Raw genomic sequence first — 12,923 nt, 5'->3', positions numbered from 1 at the left:
CGGCTCGGGAGGGAGCGGCGGCTCTACTCCTACTCCTACTCCTCCTACTCGTGGTGTCCGCACCCCGTACACTCCGCTGGAGATGGATCAGTTATTCAGAGCCTACTTGGCAATATCCGAAGATCCGAACGTTGGCACGAACCGAAGCGGGGATAGGTTTTGGTGGCGTGTCACTCTTCGGTACAATGAAAACCGGCCGGATGGAACTATCTATCGCAATGATAGTATGGTGCGCAATGCCATATTCAGAGCCAACTACGAAATCCGAAAGGTCCAGGGGTATTACCTCCAGGAAAAGCGAGTGGCAAGAGCGAGCTCGACATCATCACTGCCACCTTGGCGACCTACCAATCCATAAATTACAAACCGTACAAGTACCTCAGCTATTGGCAGGAGGTGCGCCAACATCAGAAGTATAAGGGTGGCGTAATATCCTCCTCCAGCAAATGGTCGAGGTCGGTATCCCTATCCGACGCCTGCGAGGATGAGGTGGCTAGCCAGCTTGCCACACCTAACTTGGGTAGCCCCGACGCCGGCCCGAGCAGTTCCCAACGCCGGCCACAAGGAAGGAAGAAGGCGACGACTATCCGCCGTCGTGCCGCGACTCCATCCGCCCTGCTCCTGCTCCCTTTGTGCCACCTCAACCCCCCACGAACTCGTTGTGGACCCTCTTGGCTCAACTCAATATGGCTGATAGGTCTCGGATGACTCCCGATGCTCTTGATTCACATGTTGCAATGATACGGGGTCTCTGAAAAACATTAGAGATAGAGGACTAGTCTTCCACGAGGGTATTTTTTAGCCTTTAATTATGTAATTTTTAATTTGTAGGATTTTAATTATGTGTTTTTTTATTTTTTAGGATTTTAATTATGTATTTTTATTTTTTAGGATTTTAATTATATAATTTTTATTTTTTAGGATTTTAATTATGTAATTTTTATATTTTAATGTGTTTTTATTGTAGAAATATTTTTAGTAATTGAAGTATTTAAATTAAATAATGGGATGGTGGGACCTTGAGCTTATCCTTGCGGAAGAGCATGAATGTGAGTGTTATGCTCTTGCCTAAAAGCAGAGAGTAAAAAATGAATAAAAGTTGGTCCGGGCCCACATCTGTGCTCCTGCCAAAGAGCACGGATGTGGATGCTGTTAGGAGCTCATCGAAGAACATGAGTTTATGCGGCACTCAACAAGCATGTCCTGGTAGTGCACGCAACATGCATCAGATCCAACCATGCTGGGAGTGGACCGGAGCTAGCTCGAGGAGGAGTGTTGCTTGCTTTCTGAGGAGGCGAGCTACGTGCAGCTGGACGAGGGACTGGGCGTGGAAAAAAAAGACTAGTTTTACCATTTTGAGTTGTCCACCAAAACTAGACTAATTTTAAATAAGGAAAGTTAAACAGCATAAACCATATGCATCATTTTCGTACAACTTATGCCATTAGAATAAAAACAAACATAATTACACACTACTAATAATATAGTTCCCACGATCCACTAATACTATTTCCACCATTTTTTTCTCTCATCTCTCTCGTACTTTAGCAATTGCGCATTAAAATTCGTGTCATTTACAATTTGGTAGTATATTTTTTGTGGATGGAGGGAGGGTATATATCATTATAGTTATCTACTATAAAATAGTTTCCAAATTTTATAATACTCCCTTCGTCCCATACAAATAGAGATTTTTGGAATGACACGAGTTTTAATGCACAATTGATAAAGTAAGAGAGAGGTAGAAAAAAAGAGTAATTGGAGTATTGTTAGCGCTCCCGGCTCATCAGAGAAACCGAAGTTACCAAAAATAAAATTGGACTATTTTTATACGACGAACCAAAATGTAAATAGTTATATGAGATGATTGGAGTATGTTATTATAATGAAATTTGCTAATTTTAAAAAAATTATGTATATACTTAAATTAATGTGTAGTACAAGATAATTTGTATTGTGTATTCTCCTATCATTAGTATACCTACATGCCAATATCGAAAATGTATATGTATTCTTCCAATATCAAAATTGTACTTGAATCCAAGACTTTCCTAAGACTTCAAATTGAAGTGTATTCTTCCAATATAAAAATTGTACTTGCATCCAAGATTTACCTAAGACTTCAAATTGAAGGCAATGAAAAAGTCGTCGATAAGAATATGGTTATTGATCTAAATGTTGATTTAAATATTCTCAGTTAATGTTCTCTATACATTGGGCGTCAAATTAAACTCTACATTAGATTTGAAAATTCCCATTTGATTCATTATTTTGTTACTAGTTGCTAATTTTTAATCTAGTTAAAGCAAATGTAAGACTAAGATAAGAAAATTTTATTGAAGTGAGCCGTAGAACATTATTACATCCGGTCCTGAAAAACTAGGGTTTTTCTTCTTCCACGAATAAAACAAAGCATCTAAAAGTGCTTGCCGGAGCGGTGAGCAGGAGAGAGCAAGAAGGTCTGGCTGCCGCGGTTAGTCTTGATGGACTGAGCCTCAGCGGGCGACATCTGGTAGGCGTTGGTGAGCACCTGCAGCGGCATTCCCCTCAGCGCGGAGGTGTATCCGGCCATGTCGTTGCGCATGGGGTACCCGCTGGTCTTGAACGCTACCCACTCGAATCCCATGTTCCCGGCCTGGGCTGTGTTCGTGTAGAATTGTGGCACCACAAACATGTCTCCCTGGCTCACCCTGTCGTTCATCATCGTCTGTCCGCTGTGGTCCACGATCTCAACCTTGGCCTCCCCCTTTGTCACGTACACGACCGTGTGCCCGTCCTTGGCCCAGTGGGGGCTCAGCATTGAGTTCGGGAAGAGAGTGCCTTTCTCGGCGCTCATGTCAATGAAGCTGAGGATGGGGAGCCTGTGCATGTCGACGACTTTGAGTTTACCGGCTTCCCTTGAGTAGATGTCGGCGTCTCTTTGGTTTTCGACGTTGGTGCGGATCTTCATCGTGCAGAAGGTCTCCTCGAATCCGTTGTCGTTGTGGGGGGATTCTCTGCGGCGGAAGGATGTGTCTTCGTCGGGGTGGATGTACTTCATGCTCTCCCGAGCCATCACGCTTAGCCCTCTCTCCTCCTCTGTTGACTGCATCCGCCTGATAAGGTCGGGGGAGACGTTGAACGCCTCTGCCATCAGCTCTGCGTCGAATGATTGGAATATGTTGTGGAACGTCTCCTCTCCCTTGCTTCCTTGTGGGGCTGACCCCGCCAAGTAGAACGACTGCCATATTTTATACAATCATGTTAGAGAAATCAAACTTGAACTGAAAAACATACTCCCTCTATCTCATTAAATATTAAACGTTTGCTTTTCAGCGCGAATTTTATATAGTGCAGTTTTATGAGTTAACGATGAGAGGAGAAAAGTAGAGGTTTACTTTTCAGCGCAAATTTTATGTAGTGCAGTTTTATGAGTTAATGATGAGAGGAGAAAAGTAGAGATTGTGATATTTTCATTTTAGAAAACATTTCCGTTTTAATAGGACAGATAAAGAGAGAATTTTTTTTAAAATTAATTAATTACTCTGAATTTCTCGTCGAGCTGGTTGCTTTGGTGGTTGAGATCGTTGACGGAGATGGCGATCAAGTCTTCACTCCCATCGTTGTGGCACCAGTGGACTGCACCGGGTGGGAGGGCGATGACGTCTCCACGGCGGATGCGGTGCACCTTCTGGTGCAAGTCTCTCTTTTGGCCTTGTTGCTCGCTTTCCGATGAGAACTGTTCGCCACCGTGGGATTGGTACGTCTCGGCGCAGCCAGGGAAGATGACGCCGATGTATCCCTCACCTGCATTGCATAAATTAGTGTTACAAAAATAAATATTACAGTATCACACATCGTGTAAAAAGAGAGCTGAAACTACTTTATGGTACCCTGCTCGATGTAAATGAGGCGGGGGTTAGGGTGGTAGTTGGGCAGGGAGAGGGCGTTGGGGCGGAGAGTGTTCCTCATGGGGGCAACGCCGGCGCATTGGAACTGAGACTCCATCTCGTCCCACATCTCGGTGAGGCCGCCCTCGGACTGGATCTGGTTGCGGGGCTGCACGGCGGAGATGCGCTGGATGCGGCATTGCTGGGGACGGGTGAGCTGAATGCGCTGCCCTCTCATCTTTTCCAGCGGCACATATCGATTTCCGAATGCGGTGGAAACAAGGAGGGAGAGGGAGAGAGCGAGGAGAAACTTGGACGCCATTGTTAGTTGGGAGAGAGAGATGAGTTTTGGGGAGGAATGTGGGTTGGAATTTATAAGGGCGTCTGGATTTTGCATGTTTGCAGTTGGAGACACATTGCTAGTTGAATTTTTGTGACGTGGTGAATTGCATGTTTTTCTTTTCGAATGCATTTGCATGCTGGCTAACACTTGGCCATTTCCATTTCTTTCAAGTAGAGTACAAGATGCATAAGCCACTTAATTGAATTAGTAGTAGTATTTGTTTTTTGTGCTGCTTAATTTGGATTTCACGTTGCATTAATAATGAATAAGCTTGTGTTCATTTCAAAATGAAGATACAAATTCCATTTTCACAACAACGTTGTTTAATTCAAGAATTGATGTGATTGTTTTATGATTGTCTGTGCTTCCATGATTTAATTTATAGTAGCACTCCAACATTTAATCTAATTCAACGGAGTAGTAATTATTTTTTTACTTTAAGATTTGATACTTCAACATTTTGTTTTATATATTTGTGGAATGTCTTTTGATTTTCTATTTCAAATTCAAAGTTTTTCTCTTCATTCCACTCTAGTGTTTTTACACCCAACAACTACTAAGAAACTTATTGACATAAAAAGTAGACACTGTGTGAACCATAGTACTTCCAGTTTTTAATATGAGATCAAGTATTTTGATTAAAAAACAGAAGTAATTTTTATCACAAGAATGGCTATCAAGAAAATTTACATATACACTAGCTAGTACTCTCTATTCTGCCTTAATAGTGACGTTTCATTTTCTGCACTTGTTTTGACCCGACTAGACCGAAGATTTAAAGTTCTGCACTTGCTCTTCCCTGTGAAGTGCTTCTACCAAATTTTTATCATCTAACATCAGGCACATGAGGTCTCCAAGCTGCTGGCCTCTTCTCTTCATCTTGTGCAGGAAGTTCAATGTCCTATGTCAATTTTCATAAGATCTGCTTCAGCTTTAGTTGATTGGACAGTAGCTATTTTTAATTGGACACTCCTCAACCTTAGCCTCATCAACTCTCAGATCATCTTGAACATTCACTAACCCCATCTTTCTTATGTTGATTGTCAAATTTCTCCAACTTCTTAAGCTGATGCTCTTTCAAATATTTGTTTCTGGCTGCATCACAGCCATTCCACCGGCCTAGCTTCCGTGCCTCATTCAATTCCAGCTGCTTTCTCCGGTCCACTGCACATCCACAAACACATGGTTTAAAACTTTAATCGAATACCCAACAAACGCATCAGAAGCAAGACAATATGAGAAACGAAAAAGATCGAACACAAGGTTTACGTGGATCAAGATGGATGTTTGTATTGATTTCTCTCTTTTACAAAGTGTATTGTTCTCCCTAAGTTGAGCTCTCAAACTAATCACAAGATGAGATTCTCTCCAACTCACACAAACAAACAAACTGCTCAAGAATCTTTATACAATTCAAGAATATAACCGCTTGACAACTCAAAAGGTGGTTATAACCGCTATTTCCAACGGTCATTTCTTGGAATAGCTTTGGAAAGGAATTAATATTTCACCCTCCAACGTTCATCTATACAAACCTTCGGCTTCATATTTCTATTAAATAATTTTATTTTAATTTCAACAGAATCATTTTATTAGTGTAATTAAAAGTTTTAAATTAAACAGAATTCAAATTTCATTAGTCAATAACTTGTGAATTCAGGTACTAAGGCCTCTTGAAAGATAGTATTATTTTGAAGGATATGTCAAAAGGAGGGGAGTAGAGTATACTGCGAGAACAGAATTTTGAATTTATAGCACACCCTTTAAAATGGCTCGAGAAAGGAAAATATGAACAATATGCATCAATTTATCAATTTAGCTTTTATTCATGGGACAATTGTAATGGACGTGGACCACTAATAAGAGATTAATTATCAATTCTAACGGCATTTATTATTAAATTAGTCTATAAAATTTTAATTATTATTTTTCAAAGATAATGGAGGGTACGTAACTATGATTTTCGATGGAAAATAATAAAAACAGAAAATTTCAAAATAGAAAAAACAATACTCCCTCCTTCGTTTAAAAATATAAACTTTGAAAAAAAAATATAAATTTTATTGCACAATTGATAAAATAAGATATATATAGATAGGAAAAATAGTATTACAATATTACTATTAGTGAAGAATGAAATCTTTTTATTAGAAAGAAAATTATTTTCTAAAATAAAAAGTTCGTAAGGGACGAATTCAAATGAAAATAATTCATATTTTTAAAGATTGCAGGGATAGTTTAATAGTTTCATAAAAATTTGATTAGTTATGAAAAGTTATAACCTAATTCTACAAAGTCAGTAATCATATTAGGCCGCATGGTATAAAATGTAAAAGCAAATTTTACAATTTTTGATATACTTATTTCTCTTATTATTCCTTATCCAAAAGACTTCTCATCTTTATGATTTGATTTATCAATTTCAAACTTTTGCAAGTGAGTAAGAAAAGAGACACATTTTTATACAAAGTTTCAATTCATAGGCTACATATCTCCGTGATGTAGTGGAGCATGTAAAGATAGTTTATATCTATTGTGATGAGTAATTGACTAACCGACGAACAGAAACATAAAGAAACACATATTTACGTGGTTCACTAATGTTGTGTTGGCTATGTTCACGGGCAAGAATGGAAAACATATTGCATAATAATTCGATTACAGATTACACAGTTTTGTGCTCTATTTAAATAGACACACAAGATGGGCTAGGCCTAACATGTGGAATAGGATCCAAAATAGTAACATAGCATTTGGCTAGTGGCAACAACCATGATATTCGCAACACACAATTTGATCACGTCAGTGAAACGATGAGGATTAGAATCAGAACACAATAATAACACTCTTTATTACGTCTAACATCACAAGTTTTATTTTCTGAATTGGCACCGTGTATATTGAGAATGAAATTGAGAATGAAAGATTATCATTAATTTAATCTTGGATAAGAAGTGGTGTTGCTAGTATTTATGTGCTGCGGTGCAATAGGATTGGATGATGTAATGAGTAGAAAAGTTATTATTTATCTTAATTTTCTAATAAATTGTGGGACATATATAGAAATAAAAAAATTGGCGCAAAACTCGACTGGATACAGCCCCCTTTCTAAATACAGAAAGTCATCTTCATCTCTCCCTCTCTTCCCATCTTCTGCCTCCTCCAACTCCGGACTTCGTCTTCGCAACGCCTCCGCGCTCGGTTCTTCTGCAACATCTCAACTCCAACTTGCAAAAACGCCTGCTTATGTGAGCTCTGATTTCTGATCTAACTTCCATCTTTCTCTCCGAACTCAATTCAATTCTCACTACACGCATCAATTTCAGATCATTTTGCTTCTCATTTCGTAATTCAGTTCACGCTACAACCTCAAACATTTATCTTCTATTGCTTCTGCTTTCTGAACATTACAAGCTCTGCTTTGAATCACAGTATTGCTTATGATTTGCGATTTCAATTCACAGTGCACGCTCAAATCTAAATTCTAGTATTACTTTTTGTTTCAATATCTTCTATGCTGTATTGTTGTGAAAAATAAAAAAGATATTCACGTTGAGGGTTTAGTATTCTTCCGTATGTGCTATATTGATATGAATTGGATTATTAAAAAATGTTGCTGTAGCTTTTCAACAGTTAGGCAAAATCTTTTGATAATTTACTGAAAATATAGTTCATACTAGTAAAAAAAGTGTATTTGAAAATATAAACCCTTACCCCTAAAAGAAGTAGTGAATTCTATCAGTTTTAAATAGATCACCGAATCAAACTTCAACTTTCCAGGTAGCAGTCTTTTCCTAGTATAACGCTGATTGCAGACTTTATCTTGCTTATATCCATTTGTGCTTTCCTTGTGTTGCTTCAGTTGCATTGAGAGAGGTGTAATAAGGTTTCAGTGGCTACTGCAAAATGGAGTATTGTAACTGCTTTGAGTCACCATGGCCTGCTGATGAATTGCTAATGAAGTATCAGTATATATCGGATTTCTTCATAGCATTGGCGTATTTCTCAATCCCTTTGGAGATAATATATTTTGTCAAGAAATCTGCTGTATTTCCTTATAGATGGGTTCTCGTGCAGTTTGGTGCTTTTATTGTTCTTTGTGGAGCAACACACCTGATAAATTTGTGGACATTTACTATGCATACGAGGACTGTGGCAGTTGTGATGACTACAGCCAAAGTTTTAACAGCTGTTGTGTCTTGTGCAACAGCACTTTTGCTAGTACATATCATCCCTGATCTATTAAGTGTCAAAACAAGGGAACTATTTTTGAAAAATAAGGCTGCAGAACTAGACAGAGAAATGGGCTTGATCCGTACACAGGAAGAAACTGGTAGGCATGTAAGGATGCTAACTCATGAAATCAGAAGCACTCTTGATAGGCATACCATACTGAAGACTACTCTTGTTGAGCTTGGAAGAACATTGGGTTTGGAAGAGTGTGCATTATGGATGCCAACACGGACTGGGCTAGAGCTCAATCTTTCCTACACTCTCCGCCACCAAAACCCGGTTGGTTTGACCGTGCCCATACAACTACCTGTAATCAATCAAGTATTCAAAACTAGTCGTGCTGTAAAAATCTCTCCAATCTCCCCTGTTGCCCGGCTTCGACCTGCTGGACAATACATGCCAGGAGAGGTGGTTGCTGTGCGCGTCCCTCTCTTGCATCTGTCCAATTTTCAGATCCATGATTGGCCTGAACTGTCAACTAAAAGATATGCTTTGATGGTTTTAATGCTCCCTTCAGACAGTGCTAGGCAGTGGCATGGGCATGAATTGGAGCTTGTTGAGGTGGTAGCAGATCAGGTTCGATTATGCCTAGTCTCTTCCTTTTCACATGTTGATTGTTGACATTGTAACTATATCTGTTAAAAGTATATATTGTGCATATGCCTCTTGATTAGGAATTATGCAAAGCTAATCATAGTGAATGCAGGTAGGGCACTTGCTATTTAATGTTTTCATATTCAGGGTTTAAAACACTCTTCTAGTAGCCGGTCATTTGGATATTATATGTAGTTCTCATTTTCTTGTTAAGGATGATAATGGTTATAATATCTCTAGTGTCCTAAATAGGTTAACTTGCGGGTCCAGTTATATTTATAGTGTCTAGAGCGCATATATAATCTTAGTTAAAGTCACCAGAACATTGATGAAGGATATTCTTGGTATAAATCAGTCATGCCTACATGGTTAAGCAGATAGCAAAGGTGCAATGGCTTGGTGCCCAAAATCTTTCATCACTTCTTGACTTAGGTTTTATACTTGTTAGTGCCTATCAATTCAGAAGTTCAGCTTGAGATAATTTATGAATGATTCACTATGTTTTGACTTCTCCATGTATCAGGTCGCTGTTGCTCTCTCCCATGCTGCAATTTTAGAAGAATCAATGAGGGCAAGAGATCTTCTTATGGAACAGAATGTTGCCCTAGATCTGGCAAGACGAGAAGCAGAGACGGCTGTGCGTGCTCGTAATGATTTCTTGGCTGTCATGAATCATGAGATGGGAACTCCTATTCATGCAACAATTGCTTTGTCTTCCTTACTACAAGAAACTGAGCTGTCGACTGAGCAACGTCTAATGGTTGAAACAATCCTGAAGAGTAGTAACCTGTTGGCTACCCTTATTAACGACGTATTGGATCTTTCGAGGCTTGAAGATGGTAGCCTTCAACTTGAGATAGAAACTTTCAATCTTCATTCACTTTTCAGGGAGGTTGGAGCACTCATCTCTTTGTTTTTATTTCTAGATGGTGAAGAAATCATAATTCTTTTTCATGCTTATTCTAGGCTTGCTGAGGTATCTACTTCTTGTTGTAGGTACTTAATTTGATAAAACCTATTGCAGCTGTGAAGAAGTTATATGTTATGTTGAATTTGTCCCCTGATTTGATTGAACATGCTGTGGGTGATGAAAAAAGACTGATGCAAGTTCTACTGAATGTTGTTGGAAATGCTATTAAGTTTACAAAAGAGGGAGGCATCTCGGTATTAGCTTCTGTTGCAAAGCCCGACTCTCTAAGAGATCCTCGAGCCCCTGATTTTTTTCCTACACATAGTGATAATCACTTCTATTTGCGTGTAGAGGTTTGTTTCCAATTGCCAATGGAAGTAAATTCTTGAGAAATTACTTGTGTTGATTCTTATGAGTTTCTAGTAACTTCTTGCCCTAATTTTTAGGTAAAAGATACTGGCTCAGGAATTAACCCACAAGAGATTCCTAAGCTATTCATGAAATTTGTGCAGAGCCAACCACTTGCCGTGAAAAATTCTGGTGGTAGTGGCCTTGGCCTAGCAATTTGTAAGAGGTAGGATCTTATTTATTTTCAATCCAGTCCATGGAACTTTGTCACATTCTCTGCCTTTGCATTTAATTTTCTCCTTCAAATATGGTTTTTATGCGATCAGATTTGTCAATCTCATGGAGGGGCACATTTGGATTGAGAGTGAAGGTCTTGGCAGGGGTTCTACTGTGATCTTCATTGTTAAACTTGGAATTCCCGCTCGCTTAAATGAGTCCAAGCTTCCATTTTTGCACAAAGGCCCTGGAAATCAAGTAAAGTTGATTTTTTCTGGGCTTAAAGTTGTTGTGATGGATGATAACAGGTTAGTAATGCGTACACCCTTTAAATACTTGTCCTTTTGCTTATCATTGTTTTTTGTTCTTGCGTCGGTTTTGTCTCTTTTGCTAACTTTTATTTCTTGCCAGTTGCCACTAAAACTCATTCGGTTGATTTGGTTTTAGGATGTTGTTATGATCATAATTGGTACTTGACTCGAGATAGTTCTTCCTCTTAAGATAATTTTAACCCGTTATTACTTATTTAGTTTGGTTAAAGTTCATGCTGATTTTCAATCTTCTGAGAAAGACGTGATATTGGAGCAGAAACATGGTCTTATATTCGCTGGTTTACATACGCCTGAAGACGCTGCCAAGTGAAATATTTCACTAGAGAATATCTGATGAGAATATGATGCACTTCTCTAATTATAACGAGGGCTAATTCTAAGTTGTGACCAAATCCTAATAAGCTGAATCTTAAATTGACTAAAACTTCTTCAAGCCATGGCCTCTATATCTAATCCATATCTGACTCCACAACACTTCACTAAGTGAAAAAACTAATAATGCAAGTAACATCAATATCACCATTTTTGTCTAAACATCAGCATTTCTAACTTTACAAGTATTTAATTGCAATGTTCCTCTCCATGTTATTGACTTTAACGTTGTACATTGAATAAACAGTGTTGGTCGTACGGTAACCAAGGGCCTCCTTGTGCACCTAGGATGTGATGTGTTGGCTGTTTCATCCGGAGATGAGTGTGTTAGAGCTGTAAGTTACGAACACAAGGCTGTTTTCCTTGACGTGAGCATGGCAGCTGTTGATAGTTTTGAAGTTGCTGTACGGATCAGGGAGAAGTTCTCTAAACGTTCAGATAGACCTTTTATCGTTGCACTAACTGGAAATACTGACAGAATGATAAAAGAGAACTGTCGAAAGGTAGGCATGGATGGAGTCATACTGAAGCCTGTGTTGGTAGATAAAATGAGAAGTGTTCTGTCTGATCTCTTAGAACACGGATATCTTGTCGAATCTCAATAACGTTGGGAGTGGAAGTGCTAAGCTACCAAGTTCTTGCGCCTCTTGATGGATGGTTGCAGTGTCCGAATGGGGGTGCCGGTGATTGATATATGACAAGAATGATGATCACGGCGGAGTTGTGAAGATGACTTGTTCTGACTTCTGAGGTAATCTTAAGTTGCCTGCTTATAGATGATGAGCTTAATTTATTTTTCTTCTAACTTAGTTTCAACTGTAAAGTTATGTGCATTTTTATTGATATGTAGGACAGTCCATCTGTGATAAATTAATTAAAATAATAAAAAGTTATGAGTCTGATTTTTCAAGTTGAATGGCTTCTGTAATTGCAGAGTCATATAATTGATGATAAAATTAGTCATAATGTTATAATTAGAATATTGAAAATTATGAGTTTCTTATGTTATGTAAATATTATGTCAATTAAATAAAGATAAACTCATTTTATAGTTGTTAAGCCAATGATCAAGAGATCTAAATTAATAGTAATACATTTTCGATCTAGTGACCATTATTAGTCTTAACAAAATTTCTAGATATATCATAAATTTGGCTAATTTTCTGGTACATATTAATGTATAAATTTTTGGTACTATCATCTTTGCATACTATCATGTATAGAGAAATGATACTCCCTACGTTTTTTAAAATTAGAAACATTTGAAATGATATGGGTTTTAATACACAATTTGGTAAGTAAGAGAGAGGGGGAGAAAAATTGGTAAAGTAAGACAGAACAAGAGAAAAAATGAAATTAATGTTAGTGGATTATGAGGCTCACTTTATCAGTGGTATAGTTGGTAAATGAATTAATGTATAGGGTGTGTAAAGATTTCCTAAAATAGAAAGTTTGACAATTGATATTTTTAAAAAACGGACTAAAATGAAAAGAGTTGCAATTTAAAAAAAACGGAGGGAGTATGTTACATAGCTTACGTGATCACCTTATATAAGCATCATGCTCGTTTGATGCAAGTTTAATCATGTTTGTTTTGTTTTATATAATTAATTTGATTATAATACATGAAAAAGTGTTATTAACATTTTAAATTTTACAAAATTCATAAAAAGGTAGCTTGATTTGTCATTTTTTCTATAACTTCA

At 38.0% G+C, this 12,923-nt stretch overlaps 2 protein-coding genes across 4 annotated transcripts; one reads left to right on the top strand and one right to left on the bottom strand.

Moving 5' to 3' along the window:
* Positions 1–2,312: 2,312 nt before the first annotated feature.
* On the bottom strand, positions 2,313–4,227 carry LOC125216653 (11S globulin seed storage protein 2-like). Its single transcript, XM_048118442.2, has 3 exons — positions 3,873–4,227; positions 3,524–3,786; positions 2,313–3,220 (listed from the first exon to the last, which is right to left on the bottom strand). The coding sequence occupies exons 1-3, from the start codon at positions 4,189–4,191 to the stop codon at positions 2,417–2,419; spliced, it is 1,386 nt and encodes a 461-aa protein (XP_047974399.1). The 5' UTR covers positions 4,192–4,227; the 3' UTR covers positions 2,313–2,416.
* A 3,070-nt stretch (positions 4,228–7,297) lies between these two features.
* On the top strand, positions 7,298–12,127 carry LOC125200602 (ethylene receptor-like). Of its 3 annotated transcripts, none has more exons than XM_048098269.2 (7): positions 7,298–7,460; positions 8,075–9,021; positions 9,563–9,931; positions 10,036–10,302; positions 10,462–10,523; positions 10,624–10,821; positions 11,465–12,127. In XM_048098269.2, the coding sequence occupies exons 2-7, from the start codon at positions 8,119–8,121 to the stop codon at positions 11,820–11,822; spliced, it is 2,157 nt and encodes a 718-aa protein (XP_047954226.1). In that variant the 5' UTR covers positions 7,298–7,460; positions 8,075–8,118; the 3' UTR covers positions 11,823–12,127. The 3 variants fall into 3 exon arrangements, with proteins under 3 accessions (XP_047954226.1, XP_047954224.1, XP_047954227.1); XM_048098267.2 differs by having other exon boundaries at positions 10,396–10,523; XM_048098270.2 differs by lacking the exon at positions 7,298–7,460 and having other exon boundaries at positions 8,087–8,210; positions 8,290–9,021; positions 10,396–10,523.
* Positions 12,128–12,923: the final 796 nt, after the last annotated feature.

Source organism: Salvia hispanica, chromosome 2, assembly GCF_029641045.1.
Source record: "Salvia hispanica isolate PSC_SH4W2 chromosome 2, Shi_PSC_v1, whole genome shotgun sequence".
NCBI lineage: Eukaryota > Viridiplantae > Streptophyta > Magnoliopsida > Lamiales > Lamiaceae > Salvia > Salvia hispanica.
This window is presented reverse-complemented; position numbering and strand designations above follow the sequence as displayed.

Coding starts and splice junctions, on each gene's coding strand:
- LOC125216653 (XM_048118442.2), bottom strand. CDS start 4,191: ATGGCGTCCAAGTTTCTCCTCGCTCTCTCCCTCTCCCTCCTTGTTTCC. Junction 3,787..3,872: donor CCTCATTTACATCGAGCAGG/GTACCATAAAGT, acceptor TATGCAATGCAG/GTGAGGGATACATCGGCGTC. Junction 3,221..3,523: donor AGCTCGACGAGAAATTCAGA/GTAATTAATTAA, acceptor AAAATATGGCAG/TCGTTCTACTTGGCGGGGTC.
- LOC125200602 (XM_048098267.2), top strand. CDS start 8,119: ATGGAGTATTGTAACTGCTTTGAGTCACCATGGCCTGCTGATGAATTG. Junction 9,022..9,562: donor TTGAGGTGGTAGCAGATCAG/GTTCGATTATGC, acceptor TCCATGTATCAG/GTCGCTGTTGCTCTCTCCCA. Junction 9,932..10,035: donor TTCATTCACTTTTCAGGGAG/GTTGGAGCACTC, acceptor TTCTTGTTGTAG/GTACTTAATTTGATAAAACC.